Here is a 14,917-nt window from a genome sequence, read left to right on the forward strand (position 1 = left end):
ATATAATCCTACCATGGGCATTCATATTCTCCATTAAACATTGGCAAATCAAATTTTTCTAAGTGTGACATCTAAAACAAAATGGCGAGATTCGGGTTAGCTCTTGTAATGATTCTTGCGATTCTAGGATCTGTGAGCTTTTCAGAAGCTCAGTTGAAGATGGGATTCTACGACAAAACTTGCCCTTACGCAGAGAAGATTGTACAAGATGTTGTCAACCAACATATCCACAATGCACCTTCTTTGGCCGCTGGCCTTATCAGGATGCATTTTCATGATTGCTTCGTTCGGGTATATATGATCACTATCTTTCTAGTTATACAATTCATAAACTATATATATTAGTTTATCTGCGAATTATATCATAAGTATACTCAATATACATACTATTGCTCGAAACTGTTATTAACAATCTCCAAGATAAGTAAATTAAAGAAAACGTCTAAGTTCTAATCATATAATTACTTTTTTAGGCATTTGTTTATCATATATTATATGCAAAAACGTATATTTTTTCATATGAATACGTACGTATTGGTGTTGACAGGGTTGTGATGGTTCGATCTTGATCAACGCGACATCGAGGAACCAACAAGTCGAGAAGCTTGCTCCTCCGAATCTAACTGTTAGAGGTTTCGACTTCATCGATAAAGTAAAGTCTGCTCTAGAATCAAAATGCCCTGGAATCGTCTCCTGCGCCGATATCATCACCCTCGCTACTAGAGACTCTATTGTTGCTATTGTGAGTATGCTAATACTTTAAGTTACCTCGATAAGTCTAAACTCTAAACTTGATCGACACTAAAACTAACGGGGTTCGATTATTTTGGCTTAGGGTGGACCAACATGGAATGTTCCAACAGGACGTAGAGACGGACGTATCTCTAACTTTATCGAGGCTCGGAACAATATCCCTCCTCCTTTTGGGAACTTCACGACTCTTATAACCTTATTTGGAAACCAAGGACTTGATGTTAAAGACCTCGTCTTATTGTCCGGTAAAATCCTACTCCAAATTGTCTTTTTTTGGGTTTGGTTTTGTAACGTGGGTTATTACAAACGTCGTCGTTTTCGTAACACTGTCAAATTTAAACGTTTTAGGTGCACACACTATTGGAGTGTCTCATTGCTCATCCTTCTCAAAACGTCTCTTCAATTTCACCGGTGTTGGAGACCAAGACCCGTCCCTCGACAGCGAATACGCTGCCAATCTCAAGTCGCGGAGATGCTTGTCTATCGCCGACAATACAACAAAGGTCGAAATGGATCCCGGCAGTAGAAACACCTTTGATCTTAGCTACTTCCGTCTTGTCCTGAAACGTCGTGGACTTTTCGAGTCTGACGCTGCATTAACTATGGATCCTGCGGCGTTGGCTCAGGTCAGACGTTTCGCGGGAGGATCGGAACAAGAGTTTTTTGCTGAGTTCGCAAAGGCAATGGAGAAAATGGGAAGGATTGGTGTCAAAACCGGGTCAGATGGTGAAATCCGAAGAACATGTGCATTTGTTAATTGAAAAGGTTTCTCACTTTTGTCTTTTTGAATGGTTTTTAATATCGTTAATTTTGGATGTTTTTTGTGTGACTTTTTTGGGTATTTAATTTACAATTTCGTGATATGTATTTATGTGGTGGAAATGTGATTTTCCGAATAAATTTCACGTATGTGAAATCGTTGTACTATAAATCTTCCATTCATTTATCTATCAATAAAAAAATTGCTTTTGTCGTTTTGTATTATACATTTGGTCAGATGCATTAGCATTACTACTGCATTATTTTTTTTTTCTTTTTCTAGAAGACAATACATAAATTTTAGTGTATAAATATAACATAAAATGTTTTCTGTTTCTGTTCTTCAACATATAATCATTTTAGAAAATAGAAAATGATTAATCAGTTTTATAAAAGTGACTAAATTTGACTCAAAAAAAATATATGTAAAAGGAAAATTAAAGCTAGATTAAAAAAAAAACAAGCTAAGTTATGACCAAAAAAAAAAAAAAAATCTTATTGGTAAATATATTTTAAACCTAAAATGTGTGAAAAGTATGAGTACTAAGGACGAAAACAAAAAAAGGTTACTAATTTTTTAAAAACTTTTTATTTTTTATAACTAGTTTAATTTTCAGATAACTTAATATAGTCTTTCTTCTTAACTATTGTTGTAAGTAAGCCATAACCCAACATGGTAAGCTCAGTTGTGGGCTTAAAAATATATTGGCCTTATTAAAAGCCCATTGACCCATAATTCATCACTGTTTGCTTCTCTTCTCAGTTCTCACATACCATTTTTAAGCTACACACACAACACAAGTAAAGTTCTTCAGACGTTTTTATACTTTGTCCAAGCAACATCACTAGAGTATATATCACATAAAAACCTCAAGTGTGAAAAAATACAGTTTCGAAATCACAGTATTACACACACACAAAAAAAAAAGGAACTTGGTGTATACATTATCTTTAACTAGGTAATGTCCCGCGCATATGCGCGGGTTGTTGTATATTTATTTAATTATTTTAATTTATTTATTATTTATAAAAAATATATTAAATAAATTTTAATGTTTATGACATTTTTACATTTTATTTATTTAAATCATACAATAGAAGCATACATCCATATCTTTTGAATTTATTCGTTGATTAATTGTTCAATTTTGATCGTAATTTTCTTTAGTGCTTTTAAGTATTTTTTGATAAAACAATAATATTGTTAATGATAAAAATAGGAATGATATTGGGAGAATTTAAAAAATACCCTTTTAAAAATACCACTTTTTAAATTTACCCCATTTTCAAACTTTATCAAAACAACCACTAAAAATGTTAAAATTTATCCATATATGTGTGTAAACTTATAAATATATACACAAATTACCTTTATTTGTGTATAAAATTTTATTTATTTCAATGTCTTACAAACTGGTTTGAATATAACCAAAAATTTCTACTATAATTGCTCCATTTAATATATATATATATATATTTTTTTTTTTAAATTTAATATTTATTTACCAAAAAACACATTAAATCATATTCATCAATTCATACTTTGAATCCACACTTTACTACTAAATTGTAACTGAAATGATATAACTTGTGAATTGACTATTTGTTTCCTCCATTCAATTTCAACTAACACACTATAAATTATAATTATAACTCCTCTAATTTAATTATTTTAGAAATATAAATTACATCATATTTTATCCTATACATACCCATTCTTACATCCTCTTCCACCATATTTGATACCTTCAATATTTTCTTTGTTTTATTTTTAATGTTCTTGCATAGGTTGAAAGCTCAATTAAGATATCATTGTAAGAACTTGATTATATATTTGGTTTAAAATTTTGTTTTCAATTCTATTTTTTCTTTTGTTTTATGTAATTCTTCATTTCTTCATTGTTTTCTTATACTGATAAATATATAATACATATATATAATAATTTTTTATGTCTATAAGAAAATTACTTTATCAATGAGATTCAAAAATATTTATTTTCGACTATCACACATAAGAAAATCAAGTAAAAAAAAACCATATTCATTCTTTTATTTTAGATGTTTGTTTTTTCTCACATATTCATGTATATTTATTTTAATTTCAAAAGTATGTAATTATTGTAACAAAATAATTTTTAATATAGTTATCATACCAATTTGTAAGACATTGAATAAATAAAATTTTATAAACAAACAAAGGTAATGTGTATGTATATTTATAAGCTTACACACATATTTAGATAATTTCAACATTTTTAGTCATTTTTTGATAAAGTTTGAAAAAGGGATAAATTTAAAAAGTGGTATTTGAAAAGGGGTATTTTTAAAATTCTATCAATACCATTTCTATTTTTATCATTAACAATATTATTATTTTTTTATTCAAAAAATACTCAAAGGTACTGAAGAAAATTAATATCAAATTGAACAATTAATCAACGAATAAATTCAAGAGATATGAATGTATGCTTGTATTGTATGATTTAAGTAAATAAAGTGTAAAAATTTCATAAACATTGAAATTTATTTCTTCTATTTTTTATAAATAATAAATTAATTAAAATTAATTAACTTAATATTCAAAAACCCGCGCATATGCAAATTGAATATCAAATTGTTTTTTATATAGGAAATCAAGTATAAAATTCAAAGTTAACAAAAATTATAATGTTGTTTATAGTATTACATGTTGAATCACAAACTAAATATAAGGATCATTATTCTTAAAAGAATGTCTTATAAATTGGTTTGATAATTATATAACAAAAAGTTTATTTTGTTAAAAAATTACATACTTTTGAAATTAAAATAAATATACATGAAATGAATATGTGAGAAAGAAACAAACATCCAATGTAAAATAATGAAGATGGTTTCTTTAGCTTGATTTTCTTATAACCATAAAATATTATTATACATATGTATTACATTTAAAAATATAAAAAACAATGAAGACATACAGAAATACATAAAACAAAAAATAAATAAAATTGAAAACAAAAGTTTAAACTAAGTAATTAATCAAACTCTTACAATGATATTTTCAATGAGTTTTCACCCCATGCAAGAACTTTAAAAAAAAAAACAAAGAGAATAATGAAATATGAGATATGGTAGAGAAGGATGTGAGAATGGCTATTTATATGATAAGAAGTGATGTAAGTTACATTTTTAAAATAATTAAATTAGAGGAGTTATAATTATAATTTATAGTGTGTTTAATTGGAATTCAATGAAGAAAATCAATAGTCTTTGGAAATTTATATAATTTTCAGTTTTATTTTAGTAGTAAAGTGGGAATTTAAAGTATGAATTAATGTATATGATTAAATATGTTTTTTTGGTTTAATTAAAAATAAATATTATATTTTAAAAAATAAATACAAAATGGAACAATAAAGAGAGTGAAACCTTACTTTTATATATATATGATTTTAAATAATTTTCCACCAATAAGCCTTATAAAATTTGTTGTATGATATATTGATTAAGTCTTTTCATTTTCTTTGCCATTTGATTATAACTTATAGTGTAATTAAATTTTGTATTGAATGATTGTCATAAACATTTATTTATTTATTTATTTTGTTGAATGATATATGATTAAGTCCTTTCATTTTCTTTGCCATTTGATTATAACTTATAGTGTAATTAAATTTTGTATTGAATGATTGTCATAAACATTTATTTATTAAAAAAAAATATAAAGCCTTAAATATTTTTCCACCAATAAGGAGAGAGTGAAACCTTACTTTTATATATATGATTACGAACTGTAAAGTATGTACGTCAAAAGATTTATCACATAAATAAAACAATCAAATATTGATTCTCTTTTAACTTAATCAAAAGAGATTACCCAAAAGATTAGATTTTTCTCAACAAAAGAGTTAAAAAGATTACAAATCAGTGATGTTGATCAATCACTTCAAGAATCTCACTTCTGCTTTTAACCAACCTATGAAACACTTCCCTAACTCTTCTTTGTAACCCTTCAAGCCCATCTCCCATTTTCCGACATATCTCCTCCATCTCCGCCACTTCCGCCGTCACATCCTCCTCCCCATTAAACCTAAACCCTTCACTAAACTCCATCAGCTTCAACCCTATCCTCTCCATCCTCTGCATCTCCTCCATCAATCCACCGCAACGTGTCTCCTTCTTCTTCATCTCTTCTCCGATCCTCTCCGAGATGCTCACGGCGGCGCTGGCCCAAATTTGATTCTTAGGCAACGGTAAATGAACGGCTAAGCCGTTACTTGTTTGACAAGGAACCGCCGCAACTAACGTCCACATCACCGTGACCATCACGCTACTCATTATATAAATCGGCGACGACTCTCCGCCACGTGGCGCCACGAGATTCGTTGTCATTGCTTGAATCTGCTTCGCCGCTGACCAGTTCTTGCTCACACACCCTCCTCCGCTTCCGCTTCCGCCGCTACGACGGCTAAAGGAAGACCACTGTTCCGAAGTTGACCTCCTCCCACTTCCACCGCCGCTGCCGCTGATTTTATCTGCGTTTAAAGCGGCGAGGAGGCTACTGAGAGCTCGTTTAGCTCTCCTAACGCTTCCGTCACTCAACGGCGTTTGTTTCAACGCCGTAACAGCAATCTCCGCAAGCCGCTGGATTTGTCTGACTGAGTCAACGCCGTTGACCACGGCGGTGCAAATATCAAGAGCCTTAACAATCCGGTCTAGCATCTCCGGTACAAGCTTATCCAACGGCGGTTTCGAGATCTGAGACGGATTCGTCGTCAGAACAGAGTGGAACTCTGTTTCTATAGACTGGAACACATCAAGAAGCTTCCTTAGCCACTGGATCGAAAGAACCGGGAAAGATTCCGGCGAATCCGACGGTAGTAACTCGGAGAAACGCTCGGCTACGTGTTTTTGGAAGTCTTCGAGTTCTTCAAGCTCTTGCTCGTGATTAACGTCCATGGAAACGATCTGGTTACGACGGCTGATTCGACTAAGGAAAGAACTCTGGTGCTCCGTCACCGGCGCCATTTAAACCGGCGAGAGTAGAACAAGATTTGTGGGGGAAGAAAGAAGAAAGAGAGAATCTTGAAAAAGCAAGAGAAGGGTTTTGTTTTGTTATGATGAGATAATATTTTGATTGACCAGAGAAGAGAGAGTCATTATAAGGGAGATGAGAATAAGATTGGAAGACATGTTTTGTCTGGTAGCTAGACCAGAGACTTGTTCTTCTCTCTCTTTTTTTGCTTTTCTTGAACATAAATTGTTTTTTTTTTTTTTTTTTACTTCACTATTTTAGTATAGAACTTTCAATTTATTTCAAGAAGTTGATTTAAACCCAAAAGTGTAACTTGTCTTGTTATAAATTTTTTTTTTCTTACAAAATGTTTGTTGCTACTTTTCATCCATAAGTAATATATAATTTTGTAATATAATTCAAAAAATTGTTTGTAAGTAATATAATTTTAAAAAATTGTTTGTAAGTAATATATACTTTTTACAAAATTTATTTTTATAGTTTTTTGGTAAGTAAAGTATTTTTCTAGTTTTAGTCATGATTTCTTGTTTTAAAATTTTAAATTTAGTCATATAAATACTATTATATATTTTTTAAAAAAAAATTTAAAAATATTTTAAATCAATGGAGATGCACTTAGGTTTTCTATATCTCTCTCTTTCACTTTACTTTGATGTTCAAATAAAATAAGGTTTTAGTTTTAAAAAAAAATTAACACTAAAAGATGGTATTAAGTTATTTTTACAAAATGGTATCTTAATAAATTTAGACTCCAAAAAATCTAGGGTCCATGCAAGAAGGTCCTAGTTATTCAATTCGTCAAAAAAAATATAAAGTCTATCGTTAGTAGATGTTTTTGGAAGGTCCTAGTTAATTTATCAACAACGTACCACTCTGGTCTAACACACTCCTAATTGAGTGGTGAAGAGACTTCCATGAAGGCTTGGACCATTTAACCTAATTCCATGATCATAGCAACTCTCTTGTAATATATTGTTTGATGTTACTATAGTGTATTATTAGGGTAAATTACCTAAGTAATGTTCTAATATTCTCTTTTTATCTTTTTGTTCGATCGCTATGAGTTGAGTTCGTTGTTTGTTTATTATTGTTGAACACCAAAATTGGGTTTATCACAAAATGATGTGTGTAAGTGTGTAATGTAAGGAATCAGACCGTTTCGTAGCTGAACATCTTCTGGAAAGGATTCAACTCTTCCATCAGGTTGAAAATATCATCGTTGTCGGAAGCAAAAAGGATAAGAGATAAATTATAATTTTCTTTAAACCAGTTTTTGTAGGCTAAACCAAAATAAATAAATAAATTATGAGAAAGCAAAAAAAAAAAGTTAAAACAGAAAGCTTTTTGACTGAGTCTAGTCACACACATGACACATCCTCTTGGCTTTTGTGCACTTTTTAGCTTTTTCATAGTTCCCATAAATTTTGTTTTATTTCAAAGAGCTATGAATTTATGATGAATTAAATGAGAATTAACATGCTTATACAATATTCCTACAATAATTAAGTGTTTTTTAACACCTAAAAAACACTTAATTATTGAAAATGAAGTGTTATTTTGATATTTTTAATGACAATTCCAAAAAGAAACTAATAATATTTATACCTTATTAAAATTCAAAATAACTTTTGCTTTTCTTCAATAAGCTTGAAGTCCAATCAAAAAAATTATACAATTTTCTACTAAAAATATAAAATGACACATATTATAAAACATACAAATAATTTTAATGGGAAACAGAGTATTAAAAAACAATATGCAAATAAATTTAGTACAGTAAAAAAAATTGTTTTGCTTTATAGCATTCTTAATTTTGATGTGAAAAGCAAAAGAAGTATATAATATATGCTATAGTAACAAAAATAAGCATGCAATATACAAGTATTTCTTTCTAGATATTTTAAGAAACTCAAAGAAATAGTTTATAACTTTATTTTCGGTTATATTATAACTGAATTATTATGAAACTCTAACGGCTTTTTCCATATATACTCTTGCGTAAAATAAGGATCATTAAATTAAGGTAGTTGATTCCAAAATGGTCGGTTAAAGTTTACAGTTGATGACTGTTAAGATTAGAATACTAAAAACGGTTATTAACATTATTATGGTCGGTCCATCTCTTTATATTTCTAGTTTATTATGTCTTTTTTTAATAAAGTGAGTGTATATTATTAGAAAAAAAAACTCATGATTGAGTGAGAGCTTTAACCGTAATCCTTATAATTTTCCCAAAATTAACGCGTTATGAATTCATATCATATCATTAGAATCAATCTGAAAAGTACGAATTGTTTTATTTTTTACTTATTATCAATGAAGTATCATTGTCGGAAGAAAGCAAACGAAAAGATTTGGCGTCACATGACAGCCACAAATTATGAATTTGCGATAAACGCGTTTCGTTGGAATTTCACGAATTTAATATGATTTCAGTATAAATTTGTGATAATAGATTAAACTAGCACATAAATATTGGATCCGAACCAAATTGGCCCATACGAATTTGGACCGATCAAAATAGCCCAAAATTAATGTAAAAAGACAATTACCCACATGTTTTTTTTTGTATTATAGAAATGCCATTATGTTTAATTTTTGGTGAAAAAAAACACTAAACCTAATTTATAATAAATAAAAAAAATTATAATTCATTCTCCTTTCTCTGAGAGAGAGCTTCAGCCGCCGGAGAAAAAAAAAATTAGTTTGGCTCCCTCTGTTTCCACTATCTCTCTCCCTCCTCCTCACGGTGCTCTCTCTCTTCGTCATCATCCGTTGGATCTCTCTCTTTCCCCCGCAATCTACTCTCCACGGATCGGAGTCCTCTGCATCTCACCTTCTCCTCGTCGCTGTTGTCAATAGTCACGGCCGTGTCACGCTTGTTTACTTCCATCTATACTCCGTTTCTTCTCTACTTCGACTCTTATTGATGCGGACATCAGAACTAGATCAGACCAAGAGCACACCAAACCGGTCTACATGGAGAATTTTGGAGAATCTTTGTCTAAGTGGAGTTCTGATCAAGTTCAAGGCGAAGGGTTAATCATTCACCATGGTATTAACCTTAAGAAGTCCAATGGTTCAAGAAGGGTCAAAAATCAGCAAGTCAAATCACCTTGTTATTGGGATATGACTGTTGCACTCTTTTTCCCTTATCTAGGGTTTGTCCCAATGGGTTTACCTAGAAAGGTTTTTAATGAGGCAACACCAAGTCATCAAGGAATCATTCACCATACATATGATTCAAAGATGATAGCTGATGTACATTCTGATCTACTCGCGGACAAGCATGCTGAACTACTCGATGACAAGCATTCTGAACTACTCGCTGACGTACACGCTGACGAACCTGAAGTAGTACAAGACCAGATGAAGTTATTCAAAGAAGGTTTTCTTGTACCACGTAATGGTGTGTATGGACATTTTAATTGGAGCCCAGAAGACATTTTAAATCATTCAAGGTCCATACCACACAAGATTTGGTGCACCTCATCTCACATGATCTTTATGGAGCTTAAAATGGATGTTTCCTTAAATGGCTTATTCCAAATATTCCCATGGCGACCTGGAGAGTTTCCATATCACTTAGAAGCTTCACTACACCCTCTAGGATGCACCACACCACACTTGATCAGGAGGATCACGTCTAAGCTCTACTTACCTTACTCGGACTCGTTCGGCATCAACACACAATGGCTCTTTCCTTCTTTGTTTGTGTGCGTGTTTAAGGCTCTCACTAACATCAAGAAGCTTCCAAGCACTCCACATATCCCCCAAAACCGTCCAGATACAAGCTTAATCATACCTAGCTTCCTTGGCCAAGGAATCCACCATAAAGACTCCAACGGCTAGTTTTTGATTAATATTGCATATCTTATTTCTTTATTTAGCTTTTAGAATATTGTACTCAGCCCTATATAAGCTGATCATTAGAATCATTGTAAAGCACCCTTGATCAATTTAAAGTAAAAGAAAGTTTTATTCTTGTCAAAGTTTGAGTCTTTGTCATTGTTCTTCATTAGTCTTAAGTGAGCGAGTCTCTTAAGTCTATTGGAATCTGCGGATTAATTTTGTTGAGTGATTCAACAACCTTCATTCGTCCATTGATCGAGTGAGTCGATTATCCCACTGATTGAGCGAGTCAATCACCTGAACTATCCCCTGAACCACCCACTAATTCACGAGAGAGTGCTTCTGGCCAGCTCGTGAATTCCACCTTCCGCAAGATAAGCTTGGAATCTCTTGATCATCAAGTGATCTAAAGTTTGGAGTGATTCCAATCTTGCATCATCTGGTATCAGAGTTTCAAAAGCTCCTATCCCCAAGGTTGTATCTTTTCAACCTATATTTGTTTTTCTATTTTTCTTATTGTTTTTTTATATATATATAAAAAAATCAAATAAATTTTTATTCCTTGCTTTAATCTTGTTATTTGCTTCAGTATTTTATCAAAAAAAAAAAAAAATTTTACTTCATTTTCTTATTTATTTCGGATTTATTAAAAGAAAAGCCATAAAAATCATAATATTTGTTATTTTAAATTAATTTCGTATTTTATTTTTATAAAACCAGAAAATAAATTAAAAGCTGAATTTTTACTTTTTGTTATCTGAATTTTTCGGATTTATTTTAAAAAAAAAAAAAATATTCATTTCTATTTTTTGAAGTTTTTTCCTTATTTGTTGATTTACTTTTTGATACATCTTTCTTTTGCTTGTGCAAGATTCTTCTATCACGAAGACCAGAGCAAATATGGAGTTTATTGAGTTTTACTCAGATGAAGAACTTCAAGAAGAAGAGCCCTATCAAGTCACGTCGGATGAGGAAGACAACTATCGAACGATCTCGTGGCGACGAGATGATAGTTCAGCTTCTGATTCAAAAGATGAACCAGGCTATGAAGTACCAGAACCAGAACCGCCTGACTCATACAACAACAATAAAGGCTACTCTAAACCATGGATTAAATTTAATGATAATTTTTCCAGCCATGGTTCAAAATCTCCATTGACCTAAATTATGTCTTTTTCAGGAAAAGATGATTATCTTAAGCGAAAAGAAGACATGGAGTATAAAAAGGCAACAACAAAGGGCAACCAGTATCGACGTCCTCCAAGGCGTGAAGAGAAGACCGACCATCACCTCTTATTACACCGAGTCCCTACAGCCTCACGTCAAACAAAATCAAGAGACAAGTACTTCTGTACAAACCCACAAGTAGTACAGGAAGTGATTCAAGAATCATCCATTCGTTTTGAACCACATCCAAGTGGTAGGCGTGATCCCCTAGCTGAGAGAGACGCAAGGACCAGTAAGCTAGGAGGAGGCGAGCTGAAACATGGTGCCAGAAGAGACCCGTTGCTAAACAACCCCACCCGAACCAACAAGACGAATTACAGGTTATCTCTAAACAATGGTTATAAGTATTTTGGATCTGAAAGTTTTGAATTTGCAGGACATGAAAGAGATTATCTACAATGGGAAATCAACATGGACAAGTACTTTAGGTACTATTCCATTCCCAAAGAAGAGAGGCTCACCTACAGTCTTGAACAACTCATGGGAAGTGCAAAACATTGGTGGAAGCGAGAGGAAAAAGATAGAGTATGGTACAAGGAGCCATCACTCAGAACGTGGGGGCAACTAAAGTTTCTTATGAGGGAGAGATATGCACCTCAAATGCTTTCCCAACCAGGTCAAAACACTTACCCCTCAAAGGAACCAAGTCGAGAGAACACAACACGTCAACGTGTTAGTTCCAATCAAAACGCGGATATATCACCCGCCAAGGTAAGTACCACAACTTCTAAGCTTAATGTTTATCAACAAGTTGACCACGTGATACACTTGTTTTCATCCAAGAAGAATGAGAAAGATACAGGTGAAAAGGAAGAGTCACGCCCAACACCTTTACTTAAGCCGCAAGATAAACCCGAGCAAGGTAAGTCCTCTAACTCTTTAAAATCAAATGCACCGACATGTTATAGATGCCATAAGAGAGGTCATTTTGCTGCATCATGTCCTGAACGACATGTAGAACATATCACATCAATAGAGTTAAAACCAAATGCATCGAACTCAAATGATTGTCTAGTGAAATCAAGTTTAGAAATTCCCAATTCTAGATTAATGCACTTGTCTTTGCCAAAGGTTATTGATGCAGGTCTAAGTCATATGATGGATGACAAGGATGAAGAATTTAACCACCATGTAGCAAGTCCAAGGGAAGTTGAGAACGACATAAGCCTTAAGGAGCAACTTTCGGAAACAACGTCATCACAAGTTTGCGAAAATGAGACGTGTGAGCAAGCATATGTTGAAGCATGTGTGAAGGTCCAACTATGTTCAACATCATCTGATCTTGCTTCAAACATCACACTCATTAAGGTTGAGTTCATACCAAACACCTTAAATGGTATCCTAGTAAGTGAAACCTACGATCTTGTTCGATATTGGAATAATTTAATAATTAATCAAAGCTTCAAAGACTTTGTTTTAAATGATTATATTTCAAGTATAATGCACTTGATTTTATTCTTAAGTGTCAAGAAAGATACAGGTACCATAGAAGAGTATCATGATGAGCGAGAGACCACATCCCAAAGGATATTGAATGTGGAGCAACGAAGAAACTAGCAAAGAGTGATAACATGCATCCAGTTCAAGAGCTTAAGATGTGTTTACCAGCTAAGAAAGATGATGAAGTTAGCACCAACAACATCTTGCTGCAAGAAGAATCACCGGACCAGTCATTGAATCAACCAACCGTGGTTATTTCGAAAGATATATTCAACAAAGATCTATGTCAAGTAAGTCCCACGTTACTTCGAGTTATTTCTAATAATTTGAATGATGTAATAATGTTGTTAAGGTCTAGAAAGTTTGAGAGACACGTTGGTTATTTAAATAAACATGTAGAATCAATTTCTTGTTTTAAATCATATCGATTAGTTGATACATTTTGTGCCATACTTATTGATAAACTTTATAAAAGAGAAATGGTTCAACTCGTCCTTGTTTTACATGTTTATATTGTTCCCATGACTGTATTAATGCACTTGTTCTTTGCCAAAAGTGTCAACAACATTGCAGGTACGAATGAGGATCATAAAGGCGATCCACCGGAGATGAAGAAACGCTTGAATCAAAATCGAAACCGGAGTAAACCAGCGCCATTGGTGGTCACACCTTCCCTAATGGAGACTAGGAGAGTCCCAAGTTCATTCTTAATCAAAGAGGAACCGCCAGATTTCAAAACTCAAGCACATACCCAAGAAGGAGCTAACCACGTTACACCATCAACCGTTGTACTAGATCAAAACCAAGGAGTGATGTTTACTTTCTTGCTCAAAGGAGAGCCACCGGATGCACCATGCATCATGAAGACAGAACAACACCAAGGTAAGACATTGAAATCTCAAAATTGCATGAAAGCTAACTTGCTTTCTCTTGGTGCAGATTGTACAGTTTCGAGGTCGAAACTTTTTCAAGAGAGAGGGTATGATGCGGACATCAGAACTAGATCAGACCAAGAGCACACCAAACCGGTCTACATGGAGAATTTTGGAGAATCTTTGTCTAAGTGGAGTTCTGATCAAGTTCAAGGCGAAGGGTTAATCATTCACCATGGTATTAACCTTAAGAAGTCCAATGGTTCAAGAAGGGTCAAAAATCAGCAAGTCAAATCACCTTGTTATTGGGATATGACTGTTGCACTCTTTTTCCCTTATCTAGGGTTTGTCCCAATGGGTTTACCTAGAAAGGTTTTTAATGAGGCAACACCAAGTCATCAAGGAATCATTCACCATACATATGATTCAAAGATGATAGCTGATGTACATTCTGATCTACTCGCGGACAAGCATGCTGAACTACTCGATGACAAGCATTCTGAACTACTCGCTGACGTACACGCTGACGAACCTGAAGTAGTACAAGACCAGATGAAGTTATTCAAAGAAGGTTTTCTTGTACCACGTAATGGTGTGTATGGACATTTTAATTGGAGCTCAGAAGACATTTTAAATCATTCAAGGTCCATACCACACAAGATTTGGTGCACCTCATCTCACATGATCTTTATGGAGCTTAAAATGGATGTTTCCTTAAATGGCTTATTCCAAATATTCCCATGGCGACCTGGAGAGTTTCCATATCACTTAGAAGCTTCACTACACCCTCTAGGATGCACCACACCACACTTGATCAGGAGGATCACGTCTAAGCTCTACTTACCTTACTCGGACTCGTTCGGCATCAACACACAATGGCTCTTTCCTTCTTTGTTTGTGTGCGTGTTTAAGGCTCTCACTAACATCAAGAAGCTTCCAAGCACTCCACATATCCCCCAAAACCGTCCAGATACAAGCTTAATCATACCTAGCTTCC

The 14,917-nt window shown here is 33.1% G+C and overlaps 2 protein-coding genes across 2 annotated transcripts; one reads left to right on the plus strand and one right to left on the minus strand.

Annotated features, from left to right (window-relative positions):
- On the plus strand, positions 1 to 1,734 carry LOC17882987 (peroxidase 39). Its single transcript, XM_006288143.2, has 4 exons — positions 1 to 291; positions 548 to 742; positions 836 to 998; positions 1,102 to 1,734. Exons 1-4 carry the CDS (start codon positions 82 to 84, stop codon positions 1,512 to 1,514), a joined length of 981 nt encoding a protein of 326 aa, XP_006288205.1. The 5' UTR covers positions 1 to 81; the 3' UTR covers positions 1,515 to 1,734.
- A 3,539-nt stretch (positions 1,735 to 5,273) lies between these two features.
- On the minus strand, positions 5,274 to 6,807 carry LOC17881822. Its single transcript, XM_006287928.2, has one exon. The coding sequence runs from the start codon at positions 6,520 to 6,522 to the stop codon at positions 5,419 to 5,421; it is 1,104 nt and encodes a 367-aa protein (XP_006287990.1). The 5' UTR covers positions 6,523 to 6,807; the 3' UTR covers positions 5,274 to 5,418.
- Positions 6,808 to 14,917: the final 8,110 nt, after the last annotated feature.

The sequence above is a fragment of the Capsella rubella genome, unplaced genomic scaffold (genome assembly GCF_000375325.1).
Source record: "Capsella rubella cultivar Monte Gargano unplaced genomic scaffold, Caprub1_0 scaffold_6, whole genome shotgun sequence".
In the NCBI taxonomy this organism is placed as follows: domain Eukaryota; kingdom Viridiplantae; phylum Streptophyta; class Magnoliopsida; order Brassicales; family Brassicaceae; genus Capsella; species Capsella rubella.

What these genes read in the sequence shown, in the direction of transcription:
- LOC17882987 (XM_006288143.2), top strand. Translation starts at nt 82, where the DNA reads ATGGCGAGATTCGGGTTAGCTCTTGTAATGATTCTTGCGATTCTAGGA. An exon ending in TTCATGATTGCTTCGTTCGG is followed by an intron (nt 292 to 547) that starts GTATATATGATC and finishes TGGTGTTGACAG; the next exon opens with GGTTGTGATGGTTCGATCTT. An exon ending in GAGACTCTATTGTTGCTATT is followed by an intron (nt 743 to 835) that starts GTGAGTATGCTA and finishes ATTTTGGCTTAG; the next exon opens with GGTGGACCAACATGGAATGT.
- LOC17881822 (XM_006287928.2), bottom strand. Translation starts at nt 6,522, where the DNA reads ATGGCGCCGGTGACGGAGCACCAGAGTTCTTTCCTTAGTCGAATCAGC.